General features: G+C 38.5%; 4 protein-coding genes across 5 annotated transcripts; 3 read left to right on the forward strand and 1 right to left on the reverse strand.

The window, feature by feature from the left end:
- Positions 1-221: 221 nt before the first annotated feature.
- Positions 222-1,846, forward strand: LOC121757364 (non-specific lipid transfer protein GPI-anchored 11-like). Its single transcript, XM_042152917.1, has 3 exons — positions 222-743; positions 840-866; positions 1,524-1,846. The coding sequence occupies exons 1-3, from the start codon at positions 302-304 to the stop codon at positions 1,697-1,699; spliced, it is 645 nt and encodes a 214-aa protein (XP_042008851.1). The 5' UTR covers positions 222-301; the 3' UTR covers positions 1,700-1,846.
- Positions 1,847-3,363: 1,517 nt separating this feature from the next.
- Positions 3,364-4,375, forward strand: LOC121758199 (probable CCR4-associated factor 1 homolog 11). The gene has a single exon (XM_042153620.1). The coding sequence runs from the start codon at positions 3,460-3,462 to the stop codon at positions 4,300-4,302; it is 843 nt and encodes a 280-aa protein (XP_042009554.1). The 5' UTR covers positions 3,364-3,459; the 3' UTR covers positions 4,303-4,375.
- Positions 4,376-5,558: 1,183 nt separating this feature from the next.
- LOC121757910 (trimethylguanosine synthase-like) lies at positions 5,559-11,079 on the reverse strand. The gene is made up of 7 exons (XM_042153365.1): positions 10,936-11,079; positions 9,944-10,341; positions 7,664-7,799; positions 7,153-7,244; positions 6,327-6,473; positions 6,143-6,246; positions 5,559-6,022 (listed from the first exon to the last, which is right to left on the reverse strand). Exons 1-5 carry the CDS (start codon positions 11,077-11,079, stop codon positions 6,419-6,421), a joined length of 825 nt encoding a protein of 274 aa, XP_042009299.1. The 3' UTR covers positions 5,559-6,022; positions 6,143-6,246; positions 6,327-6,418.
- A 573-nt stretch (positions 11,080-11,652) lies between these two features.
- On the forward strand, positions 11,653-14,478 carry LOC121758403 (F-box/kelch-repeat protein At1g22040-like). 2 transcript variants are annotated; one of them, XM_042153809.1, is made up of 2 exons: positions 11,653-11,817; positions 12,829-14,478. In XM_042153809.1, exon 2 carries the CDS (start codon positions 12,899-12,901, stop codon positions 14,297-14,299), a length of 1,401 nt encoding a protein of 466 aa, XP_042009743.1. In that variant the 5' UTR covers positions 11,653-11,817; positions 12,829-12,898; the 3' UTR covers positions 14,300-14,478. The 2 variants fall into 2 exon arrangements, with proteins under 2 accessions (XP_042009743.1, XP_042009744.1); XM_042153810.1 differs by having other exon boundaries at positions 12,836-14,478.
- The last annotated feature ends 20 nt before the right edge of the window (positions 14,479-14,498 follow it).

Consider the following 14,498-nt stretch of genomic DNA (forward strand, 5'->3'; position numbering starts at 1 on the left):
ATAAGTTTACATTTATATATTTGAAAACATTTAAATTAAATAATAAAACAATAGTAAAATGCTTAGGGCGCCCCACTGCAGGTGGAAAGGCAGAGAGATAAAATGTTGACGTTGCGGTGTATAGGACAGGCTTGAGGGCGCGCCTTAGGTCATGATTAATAGCTTAATCCTTCATAACTAATGTGACGAGTCCTTTTGAAATTCGAATAAATTTCCTACTTTTCAATTATCAAAGGGATAAAAAGATTCACACCTTTTGAAATTCGAAATCAAATCACAATATTGCAGCTCCAAGCAGCTGATGAAACAGAGACACCTCACTCCCCTTCCACGCCACGCGTCCTCTCCTCCGTTTCCCCCCTTTCCCTTAAAATTCCAATTCCGCAACCCTACCATTTCCAATCTATCTCTAATTCGGAAAATGGCGGTTACTTTCTTCGCAATCGCGGTGCTGCTGTCTCTCTCCTCGGCGGCCCAATCGGCTCCGGCGCCCGCGGTGGACTGCACGAGCCTGGTGGCGAACATGGTGGACTGCCTGCCGTTCGTGACGGCCGGCGGCGCGGCTCAGAAGCCGGAGGGGACGTGCTGCTCCGGATTGAAGACGGTGGTGAAGACGAACCCCCAATGCCTCTGCGACGCCTTCAGAAACAGCGCGCAGCTCGGCGTTACGCTCAATGTCTCCAAAGCCCTAACCCTCCCCGCCGCCTGCCACGTCTCCGCTCCTTCTCTCTCCACCTGCTCCCGTTCGTCTCTCCTTTCTCTCTCTATATGTATATCTGTATATATGTGAATAATAAAAAAATTGATGATTTATTATTTTATTTTTTGTGTTGAAACAGTGAGTGCTGGCGTTGGGGCTGCTCCAGGTATAAACATTTTTTCTGTAATTTGTTAGATTGAATATTAATTTGGGTATGGTTTAGTGATTAAATAGTTTTATTTCTTATAATAGAATCCATTTAGTTAGTAATAATTGGATTTAGTTTTTTTTCCTTTTCATGTCGATAATAATTTCAAATATAAAAATGTGAAAACTATAAAGATTTTAAACATTTAATAAGACTGTTTTTATGGTTTGTTGCTCGGTTCAAATAAAAGTCGATTTATATATTAATAATTAGTAAACTATTTAATTAATTCATGAAAGTGAATTTCTTATAATAAATTTATTTATTCATTTATTTACTATAATCTTTCCAATAAAATCGATTTATTTATTAATAATTTAGTAAATTTATAAAAGCATAACTTTCATAAAGAAATCTATTTATTATTAATAGTATAGCAAAATGTTTATTTAATTTATAAAAACATAAAATATTAAGCTTTCCTTGAAGTCAGGTCATCTCTCTTTAAATAAATAAAAAAGGATACTAAATTAATAACCCAACTAGATTTGAGCACTAGTTTATATTTGTTGAAAATATAAAAATGTTTTTTTTATGATCAACTATATTGGATTGCTTACTTTTATTCCCTATGTTAACTGTTGACATACTATCCCTTTGGTTGTGGTGGTGCAGCTCTTTCTCCACTAGCATTATCTCCGAGCTCCGTTGCGGGGGCTCCAGCACCGAGCTTTGGAGGTAATGAAGGCGCTCCGGCCCCGTCTCACGGTAGCTCGGGATCGTCGGTGCAGATCGCCTCCTGGGAGTTGCTCGTATTTATGGGTGTAATAGCATCATTCGGTTTATTTTGAGAGTATCTTTGTTTCAAATTGATATAGTACTAGTCATGGGATATTTAGTAGCAATGGTATTTCTAGTAGATATAATTATGTGGGCTGCTACTACTCATTAGATTTTATGGACACCTTGATTTAAATAATTTTGAGTTTCATGTGGTATGATTTTATTTATTGAGGGATGTTCATGTACTTGCAAAGGTGACAAAAAATGCTAGGACAGGATAATGATTACGTGAAAATGCTTCTTGGTTGCAAAATTAGTTTAAATTAGTATAGTTCATTGTTTTTTTAGTTTGGTAAGCAAATAGGAGTACATAATTTTGACGAAAATTTAGAAATTTAAAGTCATATATTCATGTACACAAGCAACTTTTAAAGTTTGGTACCTAAAATATCAGTTTTAAATTATCAATATTATCCGAAAGCTGGCATTTTTGTTTTTGATACAAATTTTATTGCAAAATTCATAAATTTTAGAATTATTTAATTTTTTTTTTGGATATTGATACTATTAATTGCAATTTTCTCACGAGGCGTAGATTCATTCTGAAATCTATAGAAATTCCGACAATAGCTAGAAAACGATTTTTTACTATATAAATTATTTAAAATGACGTGTTTATAGTTTATTTGACATAAATAAATCCTAAATTAAATCGAAGTTGTGATTAAATTCAGAATATAATCTAAAAAGATGGATTATATGGCATAACCTCGGAGTGATCAATTGCTAACTCATTATTTAATTGTTAACTACAACTAATTTAAGATCATAAGATTTTAGAAATCTTGTGGTCTAAAATTTGCCACGTGTAATTTTCGTTTTTATTAATTAAATCGAAAAATATAAAAAAACTACCAAATTAGGGTTTTGGATGAAAATGTCAATATATTGTTTCGAAAATATTAACACAATGCTTTGAGAATGTCAACCCATTGCTTATATTAACATTCTACGTGTATTATATTGACATATTTTATATACTATGTTGACATTTGTTGACGTACGAAAAAATTGATTTTTTTCAAAAAAAATTTCAAATTTTGACATCGGAACATATGCAAGTGAGATCTCGTTAGAATCTTTATGAAATTATCTTTAATTTGATATATGTTGTGCGAAAACATAATTTAAATCGAGAAAGTTATATGCGTTTTAAAGTTATTGGATATTTTTTAAAAATAGTTATAACTAATTTGTTGTAAATTGACCTTAATACCCTTATTGACGTTTTTTGTTGATCGTATTGACATTCCGATGGTGATGATCTATGGCCTTGATTTGAATATCTAATGACTATTATTTAATTATAGTTAGCAATATAACAATCACCTGATAAATCTATCTTAAATATTTCGCATATTATGAAAAATAGAAAAAAAAATACAAATAACTATATACTATGTAAATCGAAAACTGTAAAAAGAAATAATTCAGCATGTTCATTACTCATTAGTATTAATCATTAATATTCTCCCTTCTGTGTTATTTTGGTTATTGGATTCCAAATATTTATATATGGAAAAATTAGGTAGCTTTTGCTAAATCCTGTTTTAAACATATAAAATTCAGATTAAAATATGGTTTACAATTGTTCGATCCTCTTTGGAATAAGGTAATTATTATATTCCATTTATAAATTATAAAAACGGTCTCCCTCTCTCTCTAACTTTCTCTCTCCGTAACCTATTTAAAGAGCTCTGCAAACTCTTTCTCCCCCAAAATCCCCTAATTTCCGATCAAAACCCTAAACCTCAAATCCCTCCGATCAATGGCGGAAATCGAGATCCGTAAGGTTTGGGCGAGCAATCTCGAGTCGGAATTCGTTCTAATCCAAGGCTTCCTCCACCACTTCCCGATCATCTCCATGGACACCGAGTTCCCCGGCACCGTCTTCACGATCAAAACCACCGCCATCACGAAGCACCTACTCTCCTCCCTCTCCGCCGCCGACACCTACGCCGTGATGAAGCGCAACGTCGACGCCCTCAGCCTGATCCAGCTCGGCCTCACCCTCTCGGACTCCTCCGGCGCCCTCCCCCTCCACGACGGCCGCCGCGTCGGCGCCTGGGAGTTCAACTTCGCCGACTTCGACTCCGCCTCCGACCTCCACAACCCCGACTCCCTCGCCCTCCTCCGCCGCCAGGGCATCGACTTCGCCCAGAACCGCCTCGCAGGCGCCGACTCCGGCTCCTTTGCCTTCAACTTCAAGCTCTCCGGCCTCGCCTTCGGCCGCCGCTTCGCCTGGGTGACGTTCCACGGCGCCTACGACCTAGGGTTCATGGTGAAGATCCTCACCGGGCGCCGCCTCCCCGACACCCTCCCCGAATTCGTGAAGCTCGTGGACATGCACTTCGGGCCGAGGGTGTACGACGCGAAGCCCGTGGCGAGGGCCTGCGGGCTGCACGGGGGGCTCGAGGCGATCGGGAAGAGGATGGGCCTCGAGCGGGCCCTCGGGAGGAGCCACCAGGCCGGCTCGGATAGCTTGCTCACAATGCTGGTTTTTGTGGAATTGATGAAGAAATTTGGGAAAGAGAAGCAAATTTTCGAGGATTTTAATTATGTGTTTTTTGGATTGACTGAAGCTCTGCTTCACTTTGAAGGGGTTCGTTGAATTCATCAATGTTTTTGTTTCTAAAGCATCTTTATGCTTGAAACTATAAAATTATAAACATATTTTCAATCAATTTTGTTGAAATTTAATTCATTATTGGGATATTGGTTTCTAAAACCATGAACTTGGTCCAAAATTTATTATTTTTCATAATTTTTAAAATTAATTTAGAATATTACGTAACTTTTTATCCTACTTGTTATGAACTTAAAAAGTGGTTTAAAATACCATAAAACGTATTACAGTTACTCGCGTAAAATAAAATTTTGATGAAAATACCAAGCAAAATGCAAAATTTGTGATATTCTAGATCAATTTTAAAGTTCGTAAATACTAAATTTTAGGCAAAGTTCATGATTTTAGACACCAATATCTCTTTATTATTTCGTGCTAGTACGATTCTGGTTTAAATGCGAATAGGTACCAAATATGCATGCTGAAATTTGTCGTCTGGGATAAATCCATAATATTTCATCTACACAAAAAAAGTTAGTTTTCAAATCACCAAAAGTCAGCTATCTGGAATTATTATTTTGACGTTAAAGAAAATATAAAAAAAAAATCTTGAATTCATTGGGGAGTTCAAGTCTTGGAATAATTATATGCATTGTATTAGAGGAAAGATTTGTTTCCTTGAAACGAAAATTCACTGAAAGAAGGAAGTAAAAGCCGTAATTAATTAGAGTTTAGCAAATAAAAAGGGTTTAACATAAATATATTGACATTAAGATTCACGTAATTAAACTCTAACAATCAATCTTCCTCGTATTTCGTACTATTTCAAGACTCACAAAAAGTAAAGACGGGCCACTTTTTTTTAAACTTGAAAGCCAAGTTTTGAAAAAGATATACAAAGCCACTTAACAAATTTCATGGATAATAAAAAATTTAGTACTTATGTTAATCATATCAATTGCTATCGACGATCCTATAATTAAAAATGTTCTTTCTTATTTTTGAATGAATGAGTGATGATCACAATTTCCCAGGGTATTTTAGTAATATCAATGAGAAACTTTGGTACCAAGTTGGGCTAATTTTTTGGGCCGGTCCGAACCATTTAAACCCCTACAGTTGGGCACTATTTCAGGCCAGTCGGAACCGTTTAAACCGCCGAAGTTGGGCTATTGTTTCGGGTCGGTCTGAACCACTTAAACCGAAAAAAGTTTTATAAAATTCCAAGCCTGCGTAATTTATTAAAATATATCAACCAAAAATCAGTATGTTTTTCCAAAGAAATACATATCATTTTCAAACGAATACATTTGTTGCAAACAAATTCCAACAGATAAAGTTTGAATTCCTTAGCAGGAGAGAGATATAGGTATGATGCCTTGTACTATTTCAGAGATATGTTGAGTTTGGCAACACACATATATATATATGGTCATGTATTCAAGGAATAGGTCCAAATCCTACCGGGTTGTTCAGTTCGATGGATTAGATAAGATAGGATCTTACTTCGTATAAGTGTTGTTTAATTGGATGGACTTGACCTAATACTTAATCTCAGCAAAGTGCGAATGGTACGATTAACCTTGGCTTATGAGTCTTTGCTTTCACCGATGACAAAATTAATCTCTATCAATGTCAAATGATTCAATCTCGAACAGTATCGTAAGAGCTTCATGATCAAGTGTCAATGCTTCATGCTCTTCATTTTAAGTTAGACAAGCTTTTGAACAAGCTCAAGCTCGTGCCCTGGCTGTCGTGCTCCAGCCTGAATAACAGTTACAAAAAATTGGCAAGTGAGCTTAAGTTAATGAATATTTACCTATTCGAGCTTGAGCTCAGTATCCAACTGCTCGAGCTTACTGGCATTCGGCTCAGCTGATGTTACCTCTATGACAAGGGACAACCAAATGGTGGCTACACACACAGCTTCGAGTCCCCAAAATAGACTGTAATTCCCTTCAACCTACCATGCACCAAATTCTCTTCCACCTTCAAAGAGAGAGAAAATCAGTGTAAAGATTTAAGAGTATATACATGTTGGGATCAAGTGCAGTTTTATGAGAAGTAACCTCAATATCTAATGGAGGAGAAGACAGCCATGAAAGCTCGCTTGCTTGGAGCACATCGACGTTTCGAGGCAAGAACATGACTATGTTTGGTGTTATCGCCTGGGCAACTTGAATGCAATGAAGCTCTCTAAATTATAAGCGTAAAACCTTGCCAAAGAAGAATGAATACGATTATAAACATGCAAGATAATGTCAAGCGCGTAATTTGGGCACCTCAAAACCTGTTAAAGTCTAGGAAAGATGAGGTGTTATATGCGTAAAATGCCAAACTAAGAAGTTCAAAACGCTGTTAGAAAAGACCGGCTCAAGTGCTTAATCATGGCTGCAGGTTTACACTTCTATCCATCATTAGTTACAGCTGCTTCTATCTCTTTTCCACAGACCTGATACGATCATAAGATCAAGAGAAACAGAGATGGGATTTTAGAACTCTGTGATGACTGATGAGCGTTAACTCATCCAAGCAATGTCTTTCTGCAACCTATCACTGAAAGAAAAAACTACTAACTACCCTCCATGGTTGGACAGTAAATAGATAGGTAGAAGAGTAAAATACTCGGGTGCCTCTCCTCTCCCAAAAGTCGATCATCTAGATAGCTAATATGGACCTCCTACAACTTCTTTACACGACAGCTATATAGGTACTATTTAGACATCAGATGCTTTGGATCAAGTTGTCAATAGAAGGTTAAAAAAAGATTATTTCATTATATGATACCTCACCCGAGATGCTGAATTACTTATAAGGGACATAACAAATTAAAGAAGAACAATTAACTATTTACGCATGGAGAAATGAGAAAAAATAACTATCATCATGGCGTACCCGTCTTTTGGCTTCAATAAGTCGAGTGTAAAATTTTCTTTTGCCTTATATGACGGTCCACCCCAAGGTGGTGAAAGAAATACCACGTCTCCCTAACGAAATCACCAGAAATATGAATTAAGAAAGGAAATGTTATTTCAGCATGACGAACCAAACATATTAACTAAAAATCTGAAGATAAATAAATGTAAAGAAACCATGCTTTCACCTTATATTATTTCATTGTTAATTGTGTTTTTACAGTAGTGACAAGATCCTTTATATCCAACAATGATTCAAATACTCCTACTGAATCACTTCAAAAAAGTATGTGCAAGCAATATAGAAAAAATAGACATAAAAGGAATCATCAGAAGCAATCAGTTTGAAATATCTGCCAAATCTAAGCGTAGTTTGTAGCTTTAGCATCATTACCTAGTATTTTGCTGCCTTAAAGGACTGCTACAACTAAGCACAGTGTCGACAATAAACACAGTGTGAAGACCATTATCACCCAGGCAATAGAAACTACCTTCAAGAAAGGAGCAAGCTGGAAAAAATCTCCCACTACGAAATCTATTTTATCTTGAACACCATAAATCTTAGCATTATGAGATGCCAGGGCAACCTTCATTGGGTCAATTTCAATGGCAACAACATGATAGCACCTGACAAGAATATACAGCGTAAATTAAGTGCTATTGGACACCATAATTAAAGGGTTAGTAATACAAGTAATTCTCGGTTTCTGACTTTCTGGTAGCAGCACTGGAGTTGACAGTGATTGCAATTGTAAGTTAATAAAAACATAGTGAACGGCTGCTTAACATTTATACTGAGCACTACAAGTTCCCATATTCATCTAAAGTCTAAACCTTTCCCATATTCATCTAAAGTCTAAACCTTTCTACTGCTTAATGATGTGATATTCTAGAGTTCTTAATCAATGTATAAAGATTATCAAGTTCAATTATTTAAACTCTAAAAATACTACACTACTGCAAGAATACAGTATCGTAGTAGTATTTCAAGTGTCGATCCACAGGGAGGCGAGATTGCTTACACTTAATATGACTACACAAAGCATATAAAGATTTTGTTTTGATTTTGAAATGGTTAACTAACTTAAGCTACTAAAATGAGATTTTTAACACGAGAAAGACAAGTCACTCCAAGTTGCTTTCTAAGCTTGCGTTGTTACACACCATTACAACGAACCATACGACGGGATTAAAATTATCAACCTAATCGCGTGCACTGAACATGTCTACGACGTATAGTTCACAGTCAGCTGAACACTTGTTCCATGAACCAACCTTCAACGACATTTAATTCATGCAGACGCGCGGGAACAAACGTCGTCTACTATAATTACTTACCTAATCCACTATCAATTTATCCCCTGAACAGTTCTAAATCGATAGCATACCAACAAACGATCAATCCCAAGCTATGTTAAAGAGACGATAGTTAAGATTTAACAACACTACATCATTAGCCAAAAACGTAGCATTTTAATTATCAAACACATTGTTGGTATCGAACATACGATTCAAGGTGTTAAAACAAATGCACAAACCTAGATTACAACTTGGAGCAACAAAGAGAGTCTAGCCTATACACATAGTAGAATGTAGAAATAAAACCATAGGTGTGTGGCTCTCTTCGAGTGGAGTCGGGATTCGGGAATTGATGGTTGGAATAACGGTCGGAATGCCTTCCTTCTCTTCTTCCTCTCCTCCTTTCTCCCTGTCTTTTTCTATGTCGCGTCCCCCTCTGATTCCTTTTTCGCTTCTTTTTTATACTCAACCGTCGATTGAAACTGCTGAAAACTGCTTGACATTCCGAACGCCCGACCGGGCGATATTAGAAGAGGGAATCGCCCGACCGGGCGAAAGTCTGCTGCATGGTTTCGCAGGAAACGCCCGACCGGGCGTTTAGTGTCTTGAAGAATCGCCCGACCGGGCGAACTTTCTGGACTCTCCTCATGCTTTTACGCGTTTCGCCCGACCGGGCGTTTTGAAGCTCATAATCGCCCGACCGGGCGAAGTTTCTGATCTCTACTTGCTTTGCCAATTTCACCCGGCGAACTTCCAGCTTCCAACCCTCCTGAACTTCAATACGAATACAACTTGATGAGTTATAATTAACATAAAAGTGTGTAGTTTAGGGGGAAAAGTATAGGAAATATGCTTCGCATCACTTAACCACTCAGCTTACCCGCTACTACTAGCAATAGACGTTTGTCTTCCCATTCTATCTCATTTCAAAGGCCGATGTTTATCCAGACGACAAAAGTACACCTAAATAAGCTACTAGAAATAGACCTCCGTCTTCCCATTCTATATGTTTTGAAGGCCGTTGCTTATCCCGACGACAAAACAAAACTAAACTAAGCTATTAGCAATAGATGTTTGTCTTCCCATTCTATCTCGTTTGCATATGGTCGGTTATCCTTCGCTAAAGTGAGAAAACGCAATCAATCCAAGCACAGTAAACTTGTGGAAACAATCTTCCATCTAACAACTACTTACATATATTCACTTGTGTTTCAAATTTAGCAGCTCACTCGAATTTCCAATATAGCAGCTCAGTCTACTTACAATTTACAAATGCTTTCTGCATACATATGATCAAACAGCAAACTAGAAACTAACTATGATTAACAACATTTCCTCTTATCTCTTTCCATTCATGTAAAATGCAATTCGAAATTTAGGTTATAGTATTATATATCGGCATATCAAATGCGAGCAAACATCGATTGACAGGGATAAAGCTCAAATTACTTGGACAGTATGAAGAAATTTACACTTTCGCGAACTGAATTGCGTTGCCTCCAACACCGGCGAAAGCATCAATCACAACACCGGCACCGGCGAATCGGCGGCCCTGGCTGGCGGCGATTTCCTCCGGCGTGACGGAAAACCAACCCTCTTCGTCCAATTTGACGCCGACGTCGTATGTGGAGAATAGATCGTACCTCTGGAACCAGTACTTGGTCACGAGTGGAGTGATATTTGATTTTTCTTTGAGCTTCTTCTCCTTCACGGATTTCCGCTTTTCCTGACTTTCGCTGCGAAATCCAAGGAAAATGAAGATGGTGAGAAGGTATTTCGGTCTCAGGAGGTCGAGAATTGTGTATACCTTTTCGTTTGAGAAGCTTGCGCTGCTTTCTTGTTCGTTGCAGAACGACGGAGGAAGCTCTTTCTGCTACCATTGTTGAAACCTTATGAAGCTTTAGTTTCTTCTATATTATAAAATAATTAAATACTCAAAAAATTTTAAACTTAAAATATTATAGAAGAATTTAAAATATGAGATTATGGGCCTTATATATGTTGGTCATGGGATGGACTAGGCATGGACATGGGCTTGGATTAGGTTGGTTTCTGATGGTCCCACGTTTTAAAATGACCGATTAGAGAGCTCGAATCAACCAATGAGCTCGGTCCGAACCAGCTTCGTTTCATTGATGGAAAAGGTCTAGGTTGCGTGTTGGATTAGTTGACAACTCTAGTTATGGAAACATCATTATCATATCGAAAGTTTCTATAACTTGATTTTAAGGGCATCCACGTCAGAGTGCTTAGGAGTCGCCGTGAGAAAATGCTAAGCACGTTTTACACAATTAATGGGTGCTGAAATGAGATCTAATTATTGTTTTTTAGTTGTGTGCTTTTTAATTATATTTTATAGTAGTAATTTATTTTGTTGTAACTACTACCTCCGTTCCACAATAGGAATTATGTTTGGTGTGAGCACGAGTTTTAAAAAAGATAAAGAAAAGTGAGTCTCACTTACAGATATAATAAAATGTGAGTGAAATTCCCGCAAGGGCAGCGCAGTTGGCAATGGAAGGGCATATCTTGGTGCAATGAGCCTGGGTTCAAATCTCACTATTGTCGTGTAGTTGCTTCCATCTCTCAGGCACAAGTGTAAGGCCATGGGAGATGGGCTTCTGGCAGCCAATGGGTTAAGCACCCCCTTAACTGGCTACTGCGTACATTGGTTGAACCCCCGCACATGATGTCGGGACGGAGTGTGGGGGCCGTCCCAACTAAGTTGAGACGAATCTTTTGGGCACGAAGATTAATAAATTGTGTTGAAAATTGAGAGAGAAAAATAAAATAGGAAAGATTAAGATAGGGTAAAGTAGATGGTGTAATAAAGTAAGAGGTGGATTGAATGTTTTGTTTTTTTGTTAAAAAAAAACGACTTAAATTAGTTGTGACATCTCAAAGAGGAATACAACTCAACTTAGGTGGGACGGAAGGAGTATTTTTTTTAATTTACTATTATTATTATTATTATTATCTATTTTGTCGTTATGAATTGTGATTTTATATTTTATTATAATTAAAAAGGAAAAATACTATAATAAATATTAATAATAAAATACTTAAGAAATCACATCAGTGTGTTACACGGTAACCCTAAGAAATCACATCAGTGTGTTACACGGTACACCCTTTTTTTGTTATTTCTTTGCCATGATTGTTAAATTCAATATTGGATTATGCTTTCTTCAGAAAAAAAAAATAAATAAAAATAGTACTGCGTTGTACTGCTCATACTACAAATATCTGAGACACCATCCCACTTTCATGTCCGAGCTTCCCCTTTTGGTCAGAAATTCCGTCGTCCATCCATTGTTTTGGCGTTTTTCTTGTCATCTATAAACAGGTATCGTTGCAATTGTTCAGCTGATCACACTTTTTATTCACCTTTTTTTTTTCCGTTTAGGATTTTTGGATGTTCAATTGATCGAGTTATTAATTTGTGGAGCTATAAAATACAGTATCAATTTATTTTTTGTTTTATTTCAAGATTTATCAACTGGGTTCTCAGAAAGATGTGATTATGTCGCATTCTTGAGAAACTGATGATTTACTGTGTTTGTTTTCGTTTAAGACTGGAAATTTTGGATTAATCTGGTTGATTGTGCAATTTAAGTAACATGGAATATTTGACAGAAATTTGAAATTGAAAATTTTAGATGGGGTTTTGAATGTATTTTGCATTTTCATTGAGGCATTTGTGCATTCTCCTTGAAACTACATTGAGAATTTGAATTCTACCATATGTTGACTAAATGACAAATCATAGTAGTTTAAAACAACTTGGTGTTGACTCATAGTCAGATTATGGTTATAGCTCTTGTCTGGATTTTCTTAGTCTTTCTTAATTCCTTTTTGGATGTTTGACTAATTTGTTGTTGCAAAGTTGCCAAGAAAATGGATTGATATAGAAAAAATGAAGAAGGCATTGTTAAATTATAATTAGAGTTGTTATTTTGATGTTCTCAGTCTTTCTTTAAACTCTTTGGATGAAGCATAGTTTGAGTATGGTTATAGTTCTCATATTGATGTTCTAGCCTTTCTTTAACCCCTATGGATATTTGACTGATGGTGTTGCTATTAAAGCTCCCGAGAAAATGTTTAAGCCGCAGTGACATAACAAAAATCGAAGCAAGCTTGAAAAAAGCACAGTTAGATTATGGTTACAGTTCTCATTTTGATGTTCTTAGTCTTTCTTTAATCTCTTTGGATATTCGACTAATTTGTTGCTATCGAAGATCCCAATAAAATGTTTTAAGTCGTTGCAAACTCGAAAAAAGCATAGTTAGATTATGGTTATAGTTCTTAGTCTTTCTTTAATCTCTTTGGATATTTGACTAATTTGCTGCTATCAAAGCTCCCAGGAAAATGTTTAAGCTGCAGTGACATAACAAGAATCGAAGAAAACTCGAAAAACGGGCATCCTCATGGGAGCAAGGTTGAGTTTGAGTAGTCAAAAGGCAAGCTGCAGTGAGCAAGTCGAGGTGTCTCCAAATGAGGCGTGTAAGAGGCAAAGGACGTCTTCGACCTATTGGGATGAGAATCCCCAGCTGATTCCTAATCTGCCTGATGAGATATCGATGCAGATTCTTGCCAGAATCCCAAGAATCATGTATTTCAGCGGGAAGCTCGTCTCAAGGAGCTGGAAAGCCGCTCTGACAAGTAGAGAATGCTATGAAGTGAGGAGAGAGCTCGGAACGACAGAGGAGTGGCTCTACGTACTGACCAAGCTCGAAGGTGAAAAGCTCGTGTGGCACGCGCTGGATCCAGTTTCCCGTGTGTGGCAACGGTTGCCTTTGATGCCAAACGTTGCTGCAGAAGGTGGAGCGAGGAGGGGCGTGGCTGGCCTTCGTTTGTGGAACGCTGCTAGCTCTAGCAGCATTGCGGACGCGATTAGAAGCTGGCTCGGGAGGAGAGATGCCTTGGTGGAGGCCCCTTTCTGTGGCTGTGCTGTTGGAGCTGTTGGTGGCCGCCTCTACGCGATGGGTGGATTCTGCAGGGCTACGGCTATGAAATCCGTGTGGCAGTATGATCCGGTCGTGAATGCTTGGACTCAAGCGGCTCCCATGTCCACAGGCCGGGCTTATTGCAAGACGGATGTGTTGAACAACAAGCTTTACGTCGTTGGAGGCGTTACCCGAGGCCAAGGTGGGCTGACTCCTCTTCAGTCGGCTGAGGTTTTCGATCCGTGTTCCGGGACATGGTCCGATGTGCCCAGCATGCCGTTTTCGAAAGCCCAAGTGCTGCCGACCGCCTTCCTATCCGACCTGCTCAAGCCAATCGCGACCGGGATGACGTCGTACAAGGGGAAGCTATACGTTCCTCAAAGCTTATACTGCTGGCCCTTTTTCGTGGATGTCGGAGGCGAGGTGTTCGATCCGGAGGCGGACTCGTGGGTCGAAATGCCAGCTGGAATGGGGGACGGCTGGCCGGCCAAGCAGGCGGGGACGAAGCTGAGTGTGATCGTCGACGGCGACTTGTACGCCCTCGACCCATCCACCTCTCTCGACAGCGCCAGGATCAAGGTTTACAACGAGCAAGGCGATGCTTGGACAACTATCGATGGAGACGTGCCCGTTGCTGACCTTACTGATTCGGACTCTCCGTATCTGCTCGCCAGTTTCCTCGGGAAGCTGCACGTCGTCACGAAAGACTCGAACCACGCCATCTCGGTCGTGCAAGCTGAGTGGAGGAACCGGCTCGATTCTGGCCCATCTGCCTCCTCTCCTGCTGCTGTGGCGGATGGCTCGCATAACGTTTGGAAAGTCGTCGCAACGAGAGACGCTCGATCGGCCGAGCTAGTGAGCTGTGTCATCCTTGATGTCTAGCTACATTTGAAGTTGCTTGGAGCAGATGATAATCTCATTGCATTGCTGGTTTTGAAGATAAAAGGGAAAATATATTGGTTTGTAAATCAATGTTTGGGTTATGTGTAATCCTATATTATGTGGAATTTGTTGTGTTTCGAAATTGCTTTTTAATATTTTCATTTTCTTTTACTCACAAATTCATTATGGAGTAGTAATA

Source organism: Salvia splendens, chromosome 12 (genome assembly GCF_004379255.2).
Source record: "Salvia splendens isolate huo1 chromosome 12, SspV2, whole genome shotgun sequence".
Lineage (NCBI taxonomy): Eukaryota > Viridiplantae > Streptophyta > Magnoliopsida > Lamiales > Lamiaceae > Salvia > Salvia splendens.

Bases quoted from the DNA above. Each gene is read 5' to 3' on its own strand.
- LOC121758199 (XM_042153620.1), top strand. From the start codon at position 3,460: ATGGCGGAAATCGAGATCCGTAAGGTTTGGGCGAGCAATCTCGAGTCG.
- LOC121757910 (XM_042153365.1), bottom strand. From the start codon at position 11,079: ATGGCCTTACACTTGTGCCTGAGAGATGGAAGCAACTACACGACAATA. The intron at 7,245-7,663 runs GTAGTTTCTATT...TGATTTCGTTAG, and splicing joins AGCTTGCTCCTTTCTTGAAG to GGAGACGTGGTATTTCTTTC. The intron at 6,474-7,152 runs GTACGCCATGAT...TTCTTTGGCAAG, and splicing joins TTATTGAAGCCAAAAGACGG to GTTTTACGCTTATAATTTAG.
- LOC121757364 (XM_042152917.1), top strand. From the start codon at position 302: ATGAAACAGAGACACCTCACTCCCCTTCCACGCCACGCGTCCTCTCCT. The intron at 744-839 runs GTTCGTCTCTCC...GTGTTGAAACAG, and splicing joins TTCTCTCTCCACCTGCTCCC to TGAGTGCTGGCGTTGGGGCT. The intron at 867-1,523 runs GTATAAACATTT...GTGGTGGTGCAG, and splicing joins TGGCGTTGGGGCTGCTCCAG to CTCTTTCTCCACTAGCATTA.
- LOC121758403 (XM_042153809.1), top strand. From the start codon at position 12,899: ATGGGAGCAAGGTTGAGTTTGAGTAGTCAAAAGGCAAGCTGCAGTGAG.